Below are 17,844 nucleotides of genomic sequence, written 5' to 3'. Positions count from 1 at the left end.
CCAAATTAAGTTTATTTAAATTTAAATTTTGCATTGAACTTTCTTTAAAATTTGTTTTAATAATTTATAGACAACTTTATAAATTCAAATGTAAAATTTTAAAATAGTTTTATAACAATTATTCTAGTTTATAAATAAATTAGGACTAAATTGAAACAAAATAATAAATACATAGATCAAATTGAGATTTTTCACACAAATAATTGACATGTGGCATAACTATAATTTGACATATGACAATTTTTTTTAAATTAAAAAAAATATATAAAATAAAACTAAAATATAAAAATATAAAAAAACCACAAGCTAACACATGGTAGAATCCTAATTTGACATGTGTCAATTATTTTTTTTTTTGGAAAAAAAAGTAAAAAATAAAATAAAAAAAAGTCAAAAAACCCACAAGCTGACACGTGCACACAGTTAACATCGTCAATGATATCCTAACAGAAAATTAAGACTCAATTGGGACGACTTAAAATTTGAGACACCAAATTTAAACTTTTAAGCGAAAACAAAGATTATCCGAGGAATTAAACCTTTTTTCTATCATATATTGAAACATACACTTTGTCATAATCAACACACCTAAAATTTGTCAATTTGTAAAGGACATTAAAGAAGTTTGTATTTAGGAACGATAACTGGTTGAACTGAATAGGATAGTGCCTACTCGTTACTTGACCTACAAAATAAAAAACTAACTTGTTACCCGTATGTGATCGGTCGAATATCCATTTTGTGAGTATCCGTATAAATCCACAAATATTTAAATTTTTTTATAAATTTTAAAAATAAAATTACAAAATAAATATAATATATAATATAGTTTAAATTAAATATAAATTAAATTTTAATTATAATTAAATTTAACTTAATAAAATATAAATTAATATTTAATTTTAATTTTGTACGTATAATAAATACACGTAGGTACATATTGTGAATATGAATAATATGATACCTACGTCCGACCCATATATAGACGAATGTTAAAATATGTTCAAATACTAACCATATGTTGCAAATTTATCTATATATATATATCCACATATACAAATAATTTTGTTATTCCTGTTCATACCTTACCTGTTATTGATTATAAATCTTAAATAATAAAAAATTAATAATGGTGTATAATTTTTGTATTCGTGATAGATCTTAAATAATAATAATAGTGGTGGCACTAAATACGTAAATCTTTATTACTTTGTCAAAAACATTGTTCCCATTTCGACAAAAATTTAAAAAAAAAATAGTTTTCATTTCTTCTCATCATTCTCTCTACTCAAAACAAACATACACGCTATTTTAATGACTTAAAATCTTCAATAATTGAATCAGAACTAAAACTTGTTGCAATATCCCTTTCAATATAGATTATCATACTACTTGTTAAGGATTCAACCTCTATCTTATTTCTCAACCTGTTCTTGATTATTTTCATTGTGGAAAATATCTTTCAGTTGTAGTTATAGAAACTGAAAAAGTCATTATATGGACTCCATCTTATATAAGCCGTTCATAGCTCGTCGATTTGATTTGGTAGGTATTGCCAAATTTGAGGACGCTTTTCCGAATCATGAATCACGTTCTAAAGAATTTTCAAATTCATTATATGTAACTCTAGAAACTTTAGAGAGGTTTTTTTTTTTTTTTCATTTTCTTCAATTCTTAGATTCTCATAAAGTTTCTTAAGTTTAGTTGACGTACATACATTTTTTTCATCTTCATCACAAGTCTTCCTTGTGAAAAAAAAAATAACTTTTTTACTTTTTACCATAATTTTTCTAATATGAATCTGTCACCTCTTACCTGTTTAGGAAAAGAAAAAATTATAAATACCCCAACTTAAATCTCAAAACCAAAACTCAATATTTTAAGAAAATTAATAATTTTCAAATGATTAGGTTCCTTTACCTTTAATAGATTCATAATATTATTTTTTCCTTACAATAGATATTTCCTTACACAACTTCAAAGTCTAAAATAACTTCATCTACATAAAGAAGAGTTCGATCAATAATTAGATCATGATTTTATTATCTGTAACAAATAGAAATCTGCCTATAATGTAGAAAAGTCACATACAAGAGGTATTGCTTCGAACAAAAAAGGATAAAAAATCAATCTACACAAAATAAGAAATTGTTTGGTCTAAACTATTTCTTAACTCTCTCCTTAATTTTGTCTTGCCGTAATTTAATTTTGAAAATAAAGAGAGATCGGAGATAAAAATTTAAATAGAAAAAATATGTAAGAAAAGAGTTACAGAAAAAAGAAAAGCCAAATAAAAATTAATAAAAAAACATAATTTTCAAATTTCTAAATTTTTTTAAACTAAATTAATATAAACAATAAAATAATATATAAATATAATTTTAAAATATATATAAATTAAAAAAATATTGGGAGAGCCCCACGATCTCTTCAAAGGACCGCCCTGTCCACAGAGTGAGTGAAGCACTAGCGTTGCAATGTGATAGAGGAGAATAAAAAATTCATACAAAGTTGCGTGATACCACAAGAATTTAACCGTCTAAGTTGCAAGAAAATTCAGAATCGGAAGAAAAGGAAAGGTGAAGAAAAGAGGAATATATGATTGGTAGAAAAGGAAAGCGGAGAAAAATAATAAAAAGTGTTGAATTTATAGATTTTTTCTTTCTCTCCAGGTAATGAAAAGTGGCACGAAAGTGTTGAATTTATTTTAAGGAGGAAAAAAATATATTTTCTGCACAATTTCTGTATAAAATTTTTTGGAAGTCGTTATGTACGAACATGATTTTATTTTTAAAGTCTGTATTTCTTAAATACAACTTATCCATTTTTATAATTTATATATATATATATATATATATATATATATATATATATATATATATATATATATATATATATATATATATATATATATATATATGTATATCAGTAAATTTTGCTAAAAAAGCATACCAGTTTGGTAAATTATCTGTTCTACGGTAGTTAAACTTTCTTTCTCGTTTTGTCCTTGTGCAGACGTGCTCATATGGTTGTGGATAAAAAAAAAAAAAAATTTACGGAAGGTATATATTTGTGGGTAAAATCCATAATTGATACTGAATTGGCATATTTAATGAATATCATGGATAAGTTACAGTATTTTAATGACCAATTTATGAAAAAAATTATTATCGTAGTATCGATCCACATGTATTTACTATCTGTTTATTATTTTTAATGAATTTTATTTAGATATATACTTTTAAAAAAGTAGTATCAAAATAAAGTTGTTAGTAAAAGAATATTAATAATTGAAGAATTGTTTAAAAATTATTTTTTATATGTATACTTTTATTTGAACATATAAAATTGAAATTGTTTTCAAAAGAATTAATTTTTGAACTTATATTTTATAATCGAGGTTTTCTTTTTTAATATTAAATTTATTTACACTAGTATTTTATTATAAAATTGTACTTGAATTATACCTTAAAATTAATTTTGTATCCATTTTTATTAAGAAATATTTTTATTTAACAATAAATAAATTCACATGTATCTAAGATACTTATGAGTATTTAAACAATTCACAAATATTTTTTCATGAGTTAGGACAAATTCTTTTAGGCAAACCAAATAGCACATATAGTACTTATATTTGTCCTATCCCATTTTCATGCCTATTCTTATATTGACCATTGCATAATAAATTACAGCAGAAGAGTGTGATTCCATCCAGATATCTTCATTAGGTGCTCATGTAAAAAATGTTGAATCTATTATCACATCATTTTCATTTTACATATTTAATCAAAATTATTTGAAGATTAAAGAATTACCACAATTCATGAAACGAGCAAATGTTCTTATATTTATAATGTGTAAATAATTGTTGTATAGTTTTACTTCCTTGAATAGTTCTTTAAAAGATTTTTGAATGCTTCTACTCACTGTATATACGGGTTTTTTCATATATTTTTCATTCTTAAAATTGAATGGAATAATTCTTTGTAAGAAAATATATGATACACCCCTATGAAATTTTATTTATGATATTATTTTCTTTAAGTTCTTTTCTTATAGTTGGAAAACCTTAAATAAAGTATCCTTCCTCGTTTCTTTCTCTAATTTGTTTTCTTTTCAATTTTAATTTTACTTTGAATGTTGTCATTTTATTCCTTGATTTATTTTCTTTTCAATTTTATTTTGTATGTTCTTTTCTTTGGTGTTTGGCCCAACCTATCTAGTAGGTTTGAGAGAAGAAAAAAACTTATCTGATTGTACTTGAATAAATTTCAAGAAAATCTCGATTTGATTCGAATAAACAAATAATATAAGTAAATAAAGTTGAATAAAATATATAATAATGATTAGATGTGAATAAAAATACTATGATTTTATAGATATCCTGCCAAAAAAAAGTGATATTTAATATTTAGATTTTTAATTTATTTTTGATATGCTGATTTTTTGTTAAAATTTTGTAATAAGCTATATAAAACTACACTCCGTTATGAAAATAATTATTGAATTCACACGCACGTAAGTGTATTTAATTTATTTATTCAAAACTAAAATAGGTTTTTTTTAATTATCCAATATAAACTAAAATCGTTCAAATTAACCGGCATTTCCAGTAATCATATTTGTCTAATATAAATTTTAAAATATTAAATTTAAGTTTTTCTGAATTAAGGATTTGCTAGCATATGCTAGTGTAGTGTGTAGCAACCACAGGGACTTACTTTGAATGCAAAGGCATATATTCTTACAAAGTTGATAAAAAGAGATTCACAAACACAAAAACGAAATTAATTATGCGTTCTTATCTTATCTTACCCCATGTTCCTAAGGTCCTTCTTCTTGTTCCTCTCCTCACAAACTAAGCAATGGTAGCAATAATCCTGGTAACTTCTCTAAATTTTGTACTTGCTTACAGGTATGTGTGTCCTTAATTCCTCGTTATGTTTGCGTTTCCTTCAACATTTTCTAACACATGCGTTCTTCTAGACTCTGGAACAGAACGCAAGATATCAAATTTGTTGTAAGAGATTGTTTTATTAATACGAATGGAACTCAATACTTGAAAAATGTTAGCTTTGTGTTTTGCCTTCAATGCGGCCATTGCACCAAGTTTGACGTCCCTGGTAGGTATCTCCAAAATATATCTCAATTCTCTCTTAAGTCTAATATGTAATATCATGCTGAACTTTTCTTCCTCCACAACAACAAACTCATTCAGCTTCTACGGTGGATTCTCCTACCACTCCGTTAACGTGCACGGTGCGTTCTCTGCCTTCTCTGCAGTTATCATCTTAAATATAAACAACCATAAATTTTAAATTTGGTGTATTCAATTCAATTTTGTGCTGGCAGAGGGAGCATGAAGAGTTCAGATTGTCAGAAAAGGTTCCTGGGAATGGCAGAGGAAACAGACGTCAAAGAATTCAGGTGAGTACTGTTTTGCTCCGAAATATATGCTGTGTCAGTATTCGACTCGGTGATATTTAACAATTTATTTATTTATTTATATTATTTTTTATCGGCAAATTTAAGACCCAAGATTCTTCAAACTTTTGAAAAGATAGAAAAGGAAGATATTACAGAAATTCATGCGCTATGTTTAAAAGGAAATCGAAGGTGCATGCGGAGATCCTGCAAATTGACATCGGTTATGAAAATGGTGGAATACTAATTATCCTAAACCTTTAATAACAGTAATTGACAGTGAGAAGTCATGGTTCATGTCAGAACAAACATTGGAGAAAAAAATCGAACCAAACAAGCACTTATTCACATGGCTATAATCACATTTTAGGAAAAGTATAATCAAACACTTGTCAATGTTCTTTTTGCTTTATTCTCAATGTACTTTATATTTTAAAATAAAAATGTTCTTATGCCTTTCAGGTTGGTTGGATAACTGGTTTTGTTACAAGATTGATCAACAAGTTTGGTGTATCACGAGGCTCTCTGTCTTCTCACTGAAAACTTCACAATCACAGATCAGTTGTAGCTTAGGAAGTTAATTTTGATTTACCCGTAATGTTTGAGATATGAGGGACAAATAAGAAATGTAACGGAATTGATATTCCTTTTAATAGTTTGTATAGCTTAAAGTAGGCATCAAATGAAATAGAATAATGCAGAATGTATTCCATCCAAATCAACTCTCATCATCATCTTTCTCTTAGGAAGATCAAGTAATAATTTTCTTTCACTTCATATTTTAACTTATACAAAATTATTTGAGTTATTTAAAAAAAAAAAAAAGATAAAAATTCATTCGCCAGAACGAGGATATATACTCCCTGCAGAGGGCTTGGTAATACCTGCTGGGTCCTGCATTATTAATGTAATGAACATGTACTTTATTAACCTTCTTTTGTTAAAAAAAAAGAGAAGCTTTTACTAATAGCATAATAATTTACTAATGCGTTGATCCCTGTTTGGCTTTAGGTTTCAGGGAATTAATTAATCAAAAATCAACCCTTTTCTATGTTATTTCTAGTTTGAGGGCCATGGATTGGTATGCTACCTTGTAAATAATATAATGACATTCGACATTCCGACATTCCTTTTCCTGAATCTGTCTTCTTCGAAAAGACTTGTGCATGATGATTTGATAAAGAGTGGTCGAAGATCAGAATATACAATGAGTTAATGGGAGAAATTTCATTTCAAAGAATGTATCCTAAGTAAGGTAGACCAGTAAAAACAAACAGAGGTAAATAGTAAATTCGTACCATAAATATGAACGCGTAGAATAATGTGAAAATAATATCGCGCACGATAAGATTCTGTCATAATTATTTCTCCACAAAAGTAATAGATATGTCTACGCTATTTTGTTCTTTTGGCAAACATCTTCTCTGACAGTTGCATAAGTAAAAAGGTTTATTCTTAATTTGACCAGGAATATGTCGTTTAAGGAAGGTTTTAGCCGATTCTTCCGTTCAATTACATATAGAAAGTAAAAGGTTTTCCCTATATAATCGGTGTGTTCACTTTAGAAATTGGAATCTGCTATCTCCACCGGATGCATTATGTGGCAAAGAAGGATAAAAAGGATGAGGATATATTCCCTGCGGATACACAGCAGTGCTTGTCTTCAGGGATACTGATTAATCACAAATCAATCCTCCTTTTAATGTTAAGTGAAGTCTGAGGTCATTACAGTAGGGACATAAAAAAAATTCATACCAACAAATGTTCGCGAATAAAATTCGCGATAGGTAAGAAATAAATATTATAAATAAATATTTGTGGGTGATGAGTATGAATATCTTTTTATACTCGCATATTGATAGACAGATACACGTTATAGTATTTGTACTCTCGTAGATTTCCGTACCATTTATATTTTAAAGATTAAAATATTAATAACAACCTTGTCATTCAATTGGTTATTTTTCATCAATTTGTTTTAAACAAAGACTTTATTTTTTTATAAACTGTCATTCACATTATTTAAATAAATTATTAAAATTTCGTTTGAAATGTATCGATATTATGTATTATATTTTATTAAATTTATAATTAAAATATACTATTAAATATTATAATTTTTTGGTGTAAATATTGGCAGGTATCCTAGAGAACTATTATCCCTATTGACATTCCATAGTTGTGGTGGGCTTGCATATAATACGGCTTTCTTTTCCCGGGGCTATCTTTTCTGAAACGCTTGCATGCATGATTATTTCATAATAATGGTGGAATATCATGTTAGCAATTTCGGTCTGGTTTACTTCATAATTGTTAATAATTCACTTGAAAAGAAGGATCAAATGATTCATGGTGTTTAGAAAAGGTGGCTGGTCCCACGTAAAGGTAATGGTAAATACTTCTTTAAGGGGGTTCTCAATTTGTTTATGTATCTTTAATTTGTAATTTGAGTATAAAAACTTTCATTCATTATTTTAAATTTTTAATAATAAATTAAGTTATTAAATTACTTGAACAGTGAATTTGTACTCTCGCAGTTTCAATTTTATTTACAAATATTTTTGTCAAAAATCACAGTAGAAATTTCCGTAATAGTAAACGTGAAAAATATTATGATCAAGTTGATAAAATGCATCGTCCCACCAAATTATGTTCTCGGAGGGATTATTTTATATGTTAAGAATTTCACTAATTTAAAAGTTTTAACCATTTCTGCATATCAATATATTTTGATTCGTTTCTATTGGGGAAAAGCGTGATGGAATTAGTTAATTTATTTTGTAATTCCCAAAAGAGAATGCTATATGTTAGCTAAAAATAGGGATCTTATTGTGAAGATAAATAAAATAACACATGATAAGTTTTTGTCATGATTATTACTCTTCAACCGAAGAAACGTCGTGATAAATATAAACCCTATTTCGTTCATGTTGCAAATTTCTTATTTAATATGGTAGAAGTAAAAGGTTTACTGTTAGTTTGATTGACCAGACTGTCATCGGAGAATGGAAAGTTTTAAAGTTTATTGACTTTGCAAAGAAATTAAAGAATAGTGGAATTTTGGGACCATCACGCGACCGCATGCATTAATTAAGATTAATAAATTCAAAGAATAACAAAAGACATGCGACAAATTCTTGATGGTAACTAAAATGACCAGCCGCGCCCGAGCCCAAACCGACAATGGGCCCAAAGGAGTCAGCCCGATTAGGAACACCGCGGCCCACTTGTACAGTTGGCAAGGTCAGCCATAACTGCATGACTCCGGGATACTCGGGGAGGGGCCATCGCGATAGGCTATCCCCCGCAATGCGGAACCAGTTCGGATAATGGGCGCCTTCCTCGGTGCACCTGAGCGGGGAAGGCGGAAAGGCAGTATAAGGGAGAAAAAAGGAGAAACTAGGGGGAGACTTTTTTTTTTTCACAAGTGGACTTGCTGTACTTTGTTCGGTGATTGATCGGAAGAAGCACGGCAAGAACATTTTGGCGCCCACCGTGGGGCCAGGTAAAAGAGATTCCCCCGGCCCCAGAGATAATATCTGACGTACGATGGTTCAAAGTCCAGGACAGACTTCCGACCATCAGGCGAATCACGCACAGGACTCCCCCCCGGAGCCGACTACCAGGGAGCTGCTGCAGCAGATAATCCAATTAAGACAGGAGAACGAGCTCATTCGGCAAAGGGCCGATGAAGCACATCGACGTGCAGAAGAGGCCAATGCTGAAAATCAGGTAGCACGCAGGGAGGTGGCCGAAGCCAGAAGGCAGATGGATGAAACAATCCGAGGACAGGATGCTTTCCAGCGCGCAAATGACGATCTCCTGAGACGCGTGCAAACCAGGGAGGAGCAAGTAAGGGGCAGGCGGGTAGACCTTGTCATGCCTGAGGAAAACTATCCGCTCTCTGCTCCAATCATGGCCGAAGTCGTCCCCCAGCACTTCATCATCCCAAAGATTCCTTCCTTCACCGGAAACACAGACCCAGAAGCACATCTCAAGGCGTTCAATGCTCAGATGCTGATCTCGGGGGGTAGTGATGCAGTACGATGTAAAGTGTTCGTAGGGACATTAGCGGGCACAACTTTGAAATGGTTCAGCAGCTTATCGCGCTCCTCAATTCCTTCGTTTGCCGTGTTTGCCCGTGTGTTCGTGGAAAGGTTCGCCGCTAACAGAAGTAAGCTGCCAAAAATGGCCGATCTCTTTGATGTGAGACAGAGTTCAGACGAAACGCTGAGGGAGTATCTGAATCGCTTTTGCGACGCGTGTACCAGCATCTCTAGCCCAAACGAGGAGATACTGGTGGATGCATTCGTTAAGGGTCTGCGTGCTAACACTTTTAGCGAATCCCTGATAAGAATCCCCGCTTTGTCTTTATCGGAGATTCGAGCTCGGGCTACAACCCACATAGAGGCGGAAGATGTAATGAGGTAGAAGCGCCGTCAGGAAAAGCGCACGAGTGACGATGTTCAGATGCGAGATACCCGACGTAATCTCAACCCTCCTCTCAAAAGGGTGGATAAAAGGTACTCACCTTACGTCGCTGCCACTTCACTCTCCCGACCCCGCCGAGGAATGGGAGCTAGGCAAAGTTCTGCAAAGATCGGGACCCAGACAGAAGCCCTAGCAAACAAAGACATTTCAAAGGACCTCAAATGGCCGGATCCAACCAACAGGATCCTCGGAAGGAACATCAAGGAATGGTGTGAGTTCCATCGGACATATGGACATCACACCGAGCAATGCGTCACCTTGGCGAGTCAATTACAAAGGTTAAGGAGAGGAACCACCGGGGAAAAACCGACGCTAGCAGAAACCCAGCCTGCAGAAAAATCCGACCATGTGTCGCCAGTGTTCGCGGATCTGAATACAATAGCGGGGGGATTTTCAGGAGGAGGCTCCACCTCCGCAAGCAGAAAGAGGTACGCGCGAGGCGCAATAATGACCACGACCTTCGTGCCACGCAAATCCACGCCCGTAATTTCATTCACCGACGAAGATCGGGCCGACGTCGTCCCACACGAAGACGATCCCGTAGTAATCTCTGTTATTGCAATGGGACGATGGGTTCACCAGGTCCTAGTAGATCAGGGAAGTTCGGCAGACGTGCTATTTTGGGATGCGTTCGCCGGGTTGGGGGTTCCGATGGACCAACTCCGTCCATTCGATGGAGTCCTGGTGGGATTTGCGGGAGATTCTGTGGAGGTCAGAGGATATACAGACTTGAGAACAACCTTCTCGGACGGCGAAGCGGCAAAGACGATAACCGTGCGATATATAGTCGTAAAGTCTACCTCATCATACAACGTTCTCCTAGGTCGGCCGTCCCTAAACCGGCTGGAAGCGGTTGTGTCCACGGCTCATCTAAAGGTGAAATTCCCCACAGAGAGAGGGCAGGTTGTTACGCTGAGGGTTGATCAGGCAGTTGTGAGGAAATGCTATGAAAATAGTCTAAAAGTGAGGAGACCCATGTACGCCCTCTCCTTATGTGGCTCCCGGGGGGAGAGCTTTGCCGATTTTGACCCCCGCGTAGGAGTGGAGGACAAGAGGCCCCAGCCCGTGGGCGAGGTAGAAGAAATTGGCCTGGATGTCGACAAGAAGGTCAAGATAGGAGGAGGACTCGATCCGACATTCCAAGCCGAGCTGATTAAAGTCCTCCAAAAGCATAGCAGCTCCTTCGCATGGAGCGTGGAGGACATGGTAGGCATAGACCACAGCGTGATCACCCACCGACTCAATGTGGATCCAAACGCTAAGCCCCGAATTCAGCGCAGAAGGAAGATGGCACCAGAAAAATTGGTAGCAGTCAGGGAGGAAACCAAAAAACTCCTCACAGCAAGGCATATAAGAGAAATCCAGTACCCGGAATGGTTGGCGAATGTGGTCATGGTACGCAAATCAAACGGAAAATGGCGGATGTGTGTCGATTTCTCTGATTTGAACAGTGTTTGCCCTAAAGACTCGTATCCTCTGCCAAGCATCGACATGCTGGTCGATAATGCCTCGGATTGTGGGCTCCTGTCCTTCATGGATGCATACTCGGGGTACAACCAGATCGGCATGCACCCGGAAGATGAAGAAAAAACAGCATTCATGGGAGAAGCCGCAACCTATTGTTACAGGGTTATGCCTTTTGGCCTTAAGAATGCCGGGGCCACCTATCAGCGCTTGATGGATCGGATTCTCAAGCCATTACCTAAGCGTAAAGTGCAGGCATACGTGGATGATATGGTGGTCGCCTCCACCACGGCCGCCGCACACGCAGCGGATCTGGAAGAACTGTTTGTCACGATCAACAAATACGGCCTGAAGCTCAACCCAGATAAGTGTGTTTTTGGAGTAAAGGCGGGGAAATTCCTGGGTTTCCTACTGACTGAAAGGGGCATCGAGACCAACCCGGATAAATGCGCGGCGATCTTGAGTATGAGAAGCCCGACCAACGTGAAGGAAGTGCAAAGGTTAACGGGGAGAATCGCGACGCTATCTCGGTTCCTACCACGGGCCGGAGATCAAGGTCACCCATATTTTGAATGTCTTCGCAAAGGGAAGGGTTTCCAGTGGACCGACGAGTGTGAAAAGGCATTTCAACAACTCAAGGAGCAGTTGGGTTGCCCACCGATCTTATGCCGCCCAGTAATCGGAAAACCCCTAAAACTGTACGTAACTGTAACAGACCAAGCCATAAGCGCCGCTCTGATGCAAGATCAGGAGAAAGAGCAAAGACTCATTTACTTCGTCAGCAAAACGCTCAGAGGAGCTGAGGCCAGATACCAGAAGATCGAAAAAGTTGCATTGGCTGTGATCTTTTCCACACGCCGGCTACGTCATTATTTCCAAGCGCATTCGGTCTCGGTGATGACCGATCAGCCCATAAAGCAGATTCTTCAAAAGCCCGAGGTCTCTGGACGACTCGCGAAATGGGCCATTGAGCTCTCCGAGTACGATATCTCTTTTGAGCCCCGTGGCCCAATAAAAGCACAGGTTCTATCTGATTTCTTAGCCGAATTAACACCTTCACCCGCCCAACACGAGGCACCAGAGGCGACTTGGATCTTATCAGTGGACGGCGCCTCGAACTCCAAAGGGAGCGGAGCAGGGATTATCCTGGAGAACCCACAAGGAGCTCTGATCGAGCAGTCGCTTCATTTCGCTTTTCGCGCCAGCAACAATCAGGCAGAATACGAGGCCCTGGTAGCTGGGATGCTACTCGCCAAAGAGCTCGGAATCTACAACCTTTTAGCGAAAAGTGACTCCCTATTGGTCACGGGACAGGTATCAGGGGAGTTCCAGGCGAAGGACCCTCTGCTATCCCGATATCTGGATGTTGTCCACACGTTAGCCGCTCATTTCCGCTCCTTCAAATTAATACATGTACCGCGGGAGCAAAATTCACGTGCGGACCTATTGTCTAAATTAGCCAGCTTCTCACGACCAGGCCGACAGAGATCAGTGATACGTGAAACCTTGGTGACACCCAGGGTATCGGAAGTGGAATCCGATGTGCAAGTCTGCGCACTTGGTGTCATGGCGACCGGCCAGGAACAGTCCGGCTCTTGGATGACTCCCTACATTGTATATCTAGCGGATGGTCACCTCCCTGAGGATCAAGCAGTAGCTCAGGTAATAAAAAAAAACGCGGCCAGATACACCCTGATAGATGGCAAATTATTCAGACGGAGCTTCAGTCGGCCTCTTCTCATCTGCGTAGCATCGGAAGTCGGTAGGCGCTTGATTACCGAGCTCCACGAGGGCACATGTGGAAGCCATGTAGGAGGTAGAGCATTATCCCTTAGAGTTTTGCGTGCAGGGTATTATTGGCCAACTCTAAAAGCTGACTGCCAGGAACACGTCAAAAAATGTTCCCAGTGCCAAGTGCATGCCGACATCCATCGCGCCCCACCAGAGGAATTACATTCAATAAGTACTCCATGGCCGTTTCATACTTGGGGTATTGACATCCTAGGTCCGTTCCCGATAGCAACCCGGCAGCGGAAGTTTTTGATAGTAGCCATTGAATACTTCACGAAGTGGATCGAGGCCGACCCAGTGGCGACCATATCAGCAAATATGGTAAAAGCTTTCTTATGGAAGAGAATCATCTGCCGATTCGGGGTCCCTAACCGGCTAATTTCTGATAATGGAACACAATTCACTGCCTCAAGCGTCCGAGATGCCTGCAAAGCTTGGGGAATCCGTCAAGTATTCACCTCGGTCGAACATCCGCAGACCAATGGTCAGACTGAAGCTGCAAACCGAGTCATCTTAAGGGCGTTGCGTCGTCGCGTTACCACTGCGAAATCGGTCTGGCCGGAAGAACTGCCCGGGATTCTACTAGCATACCATACCACTCCGCAGTCTACAACGCGTGAAACACCTTTCAGTTTGGTCTATGGCACAGACGCAGTCCTCCCATTGGAAATCGGACAGCCATCTTTCCGCGTAAGAACTTTCTCAATCGCCCTTACCGAGGACGGCACGAGAGCAAATCTGGACTTACTCGACGAGGTCCGGGACGCGGCCAGGATCACCAGTGAGGCGATGAAGAGGCGAGTCGAAGCCAGATACAAATCTAAGGTCGTCCCACGCTCCTTTGTGAGATCCGATCTCGTCTTAAGGAGAGCGCATCCTTTACAGATTGAAGACAAGCTCTCCCCGAAGTGGACAGGGCCATTTCGCATCAAGCAGGTACTCCCAAAGGGCGCGTACGTTTTGGAGACGTTGGATGGGCTGGAAATCCCCCGAACATGGAACGCGGCGAGCCTTCGTTTCTATTTTAGCTGATCACTCATGTACTCCCTGACACTCTTTTTCCCTTTTTTAGGAACGAGGGTTTTTTAATGAGGTCAGGATATTCCTTTGAATAAAAATTGTTTTGTTCCTAACTAGTTGATTCATTTACTTGCATTTGTCTACACCTAAGCTCGGCTTAGGGGCGGTGAAGAGCCGCTTAAAGCGACACCTAAGCTCGGCTTAGGGGCGGTGAAGAGCCGCTTAAAGCGACACCTAAGCTCGGCTTAGGGACGGTTAAGAGCCGCTTAAAGCGACACCTAAGCTCGTCTTAGGGGCGGTGCAGAGCCGCTTAAAGCGACACCTAAGCTCGGCTTAGGAACAACGAAAAGCAATTAGAAACAACATTTCGAGGTTCAAACTTGAGGGTTACATTAAAGGCTACGCTGAGGGTTACGTTAGTGGAACTAAGCAAGACGAATTTCAGAACAAAGGTCTATCAAAACAGGTAGAAAACTCATAAAATGTCATTACATTCACACATATGCATGTTTAAAATAAATACAAGTCCAGGACTTGTCAACCATCCACCAGATTCCCATCAACCACGACCTTCTCAGCGTTCACACCCGAGATATCGGCGGTAGGACACAGCAGGCGAACTTGCTCCAAGGCAGCTTCAAACCCAATCCCATAAGTGGTGGCAGCTTCATTCGCCATTCTTTCCTCTTGATCCCGCCAAGATTTTTCTTTCTCTGCAACATCTACTTCCAGTTGGAGAAGCCGAGCCTCGCTCTCATCAGATTTTTTCGTTGCTTCTTTTAGTGCGAGTCTGAGCTCAGCCGTTCTGTCCTCTTCCTCTTTCAATCGTCTTTTCAAGCGCTCACACTCGGCAACCTCGGCATTCAACCTAGCTATCTCCACCCTGGCAGCAGATACCTCTCTGGTTTACTTCTCCTCAGATACGCTCAGCTGGTCCAGTTTTTTGCACAAGGCAATGGTGGACACCTCGGCCTTATGAAGAAAGGCACAGATATCCTCTTGAACGGTAGAGAAATCCTGGTTCAACAAACATTGCAAATCACCTTCAAACACGTTGTGCGCTAGAGAGTGCGGCACATGCTGATAGGATGAATCCCAGAAACTCTGACCCCCGCTACTTGATCCCTCAAGATGCAGTGGGCCAATGGAGGAGGTTGTCTGCTCAGGTCGGGATTGGGCTGACGTCGCAACAGCCTCGGCATGAGCTCGGGAAGCCTGTCCTCTCCTCCGACGTTTAAGCCCAGACTCAGAAACAGTCTCCTCATCCTCGGAAGGAATCCGCAAAGTCTCGGCCTCTCGAATGGAGACTTCACCAACAGTTGGTCTGGGTAGGAGAGGTGCACGGATGCTCTTCAAGCGTCTCGCCAAGTCTTGTTTAGACATACCCATCCTCGATTCTGCGGAAAGACAACAAAGTCAGGGAGAGTTACGGTAAGTAAGCAAAAAAAAGTAATTATCCGAGAACAAACCGATATAGAGCTTGAGGTTAGCTGGCTGGTATTCATAGCTCAATACTTGTTTAGTTTCAAAGATAGTTTTCAGCTGCTCCAGCAGCAAACAATGCTCTCGCTCTTGCGGTTCGAGATCTCCAAGTTGTCTCGCCCCGACTAGATTCGGCTGCTGAGTCCAGTACAGCGGAAAACCCTCAAGCAGGTCGGGTTTTTGGGGTGACGCTTGTATTTTTAGAAAGGAACCTTTAAAATTCTTATAGGATGACTGGAACAGGGTCAAAAGACCTCTACCCCCACCCCGCTCACAGAGGACCACGAATTTTTAGTAGACTTTTTCATCTCGAAAAAGTAAAGGAAAACATTTACACTCGGAACCACGCCAAAATGCGTACACAGGATGTGAAAGGCTCGGACAAAGGCCCAACTGTTGGGATGGAGTTGAGCAGGGGCCACATTCAGCTCGGTTAGCAGGGTCTTCTCAAAGGAGCTCAAAGGTAACCTCAGACCCACCTTGGAGAATAAAGTAGAGTAGAAGAAACAGAAGTGCCCCGAAACCAAATCGGCCTCAATATCGGCACACACAGGCTCGTCTAATCCACAGCGAACCACGGTAACATCTGTCTCATTACTCTGACACAACCTCTGCCCCTGGCGAAACCGATCTATCGCTTGGTCAGAGTTGAGGCACGACACCTCCCGACGGAGTTCTAAAGGCGCCCAGAAGTACAACTCGTCATAGGTCGCCATCCGATCAACCAAAAAAAAAAAAAAAAAAACAAAAAAACTCTAAACGAGCACTCCAACCTACGGATTTCCTCGCACAACCAGAAACAAACCACTCAGAAAAATCACTCCAAAGGACGAAACGAGAAAAACCACCCACTAGGGCAAGAAACCTCCAGGAACTACGAAAAACAGGGTGCAGTGCTAAGCAATGCCAAAGCAAGTATTTCTCTGCGGTAGAACAGTTTCATCAACCCAAAACCCTAGCCAGAGAGCACCTTGGTAAACCTAGAACACTGTATTCTTTCCTAAAACAGACACCCAATACAAACAAGACCTTGGAGAAACGAAAGATTAAGGATAAGGAATGGAGTACCTGTCAGTGAGCAAAGAGCCAAACGCTGCGCTGGCAAAGTATGTCACGGCGGCACAAGCAATGTCAGAGGGGAAGAGGAAGAAACGAAGGAAAGGGAGAAGGGAAAATGAAGAGACACAGTGAAGGGTCGTAGTTGTAGAAGGTTGTCGTTTGAGAGGGAAATGGGGTTTTCTAGCAGTTAAAAAACTTCTAGAAACATGGTCCACGTGGCACCAGCTCATTGGTAGGGAAATGAATGTCTGGAAAAGACAGGGGCTCACGTGCGCAGGGAGAATATGGCGACCCTCTCGCCCAATATAATTGTCCGAAGGCTCGGAGGGTTAGTGTAATGACCAGCCGCGCCCGAGCCCAAACCGACAATGGGCCCAAAGGAGTCAGCCCGATTAGGAACACCGCGGCCCACTTGTACAGTTGGCAAGGTCAGCCATAACTGCATGACTCCGGGATACTCGGGGAGGGGCCATCGCGATAGGCTATCCCCCACAATGCGGAACCAGTTCGGATAATGGGCGCCTTCCTCGGTGCACCTGAGCGGGGAAGGCGGAAAGGCACTATAAGGGAGAAATAAGGAAAAACTAGGGGGAGACTTTTTTTTTTCACAAGTGAACTTGCTGTACTTTGTTCGGTGATTGATCGGAAGAAGCACGGCAAGAACAGTAACAAACAGATTCCAGCATCCATATTGCTACTGATGCAAGGTTGTTGTGACTAAGACTTGTACTTTTTCCACAAGGATTCACAAGATTAATTATTGTGAACTTTGGCTTTCTCTTTTTCTTATTTGGAATGTTTTTGTGTACCTAATCTTACAAATTAACTCTACACATCATGTTTAACATAAGAATCTGTGTCATTAGATAACAACTTGCGCAACTTTTTGACCAAGTTGTGCTTCTTATTCTGCCTACTCTTAATAATCAATCTTGCTCGGAATTAGATTATTTCGGAATTTGGCAGTGACCAATTGATGTGTCATCTTATAGTGCTGGATGGTAACTAATGGAATTGAAAGTCTTCGAAATTAGATGGTCTCTACAACTGAAATTAAATGGATTACTTGCTATTAAACATGCCATCAAGCCTAACTGAACCGATAAAGAT

The 17,844-nt window shown here is 38.9% G+C and overlaps 1 protein-coding gene across 1 annotated transcript; it reads left to right on the top strand.

Moving 5' to 3' along the window:
- Positions 1-4,791: 4,791 nt before the first annotated feature.
- Positions 4,792-6,145, top strand: LOC114192829 (uncharacterized). Its single transcript, XM_028082653.2, has 5 exons — positions 4,792-4,918; positions 4,990-5,126; positions 5,222-5,262; positions 5,356-5,430; positions 5,890-6,145. Exons 1-5 carry the CDS (start codon positions 4,869-4,871, stop codon positions 5,965-5,967), a joined length of 381 nt encoding a protein of 126 aa, XP_027938454.1. The 5' UTR covers positions 4,792-4,868; the 3' UTR covers positions 5,968-6,145.
- Positions 6,146-17,844: the final 11,699 nt, after the last annotated feature.

The sequence above is a fragment of the Vigna unguiculata genome, chromosome 7 (assembly GCF_037176805.1).
Source record: "Vigna unguiculata cultivar grain cowpea cultivar isolate G323 ecotype 2 chromosome 7, ASM3717680v1, whole genome shotgun sequence".
Taxonomy (NCBI): domain Eukaryota; kingdom Viridiplantae; phylum Streptophyta; class Magnoliopsida; order Fabales; family Fabaceae; genus Vigna; species Vigna unguiculata.
The sequence above is the reverse complement of the archived record's forward strand: the minus strand, read 5'-3'. Positions and strand labels throughout refer to the sequence as shown.

What these genes read in the sequence shown, in the direction of transcription:
- LOC114192829 (XM_028082653.2), top strand. Translation starts at nt 4,869, where the DNA reads ATGGTAGCAATAATCCTGGTAACTTCTCTAAATTTTGTACTTGCTTAC. An exon ending in CACCAAGTTTGACGTCCCTG is followed by an intron (nt 5,127 to 5,221) that starts GTAGGTATCTCC and finishes AAACTCATTCAG; the next exon opens with CTTCTACGGTGGATTCTCCT. An exon ending in ACAGACGTCAAAGAATTCAG is followed by an intron (nt 5,431 to 5,889) that starts GTGAGTACTGTT and finishes TATGCCTTTCAG; the next exon opens with GTTGGTTGGATAACTGGTTT.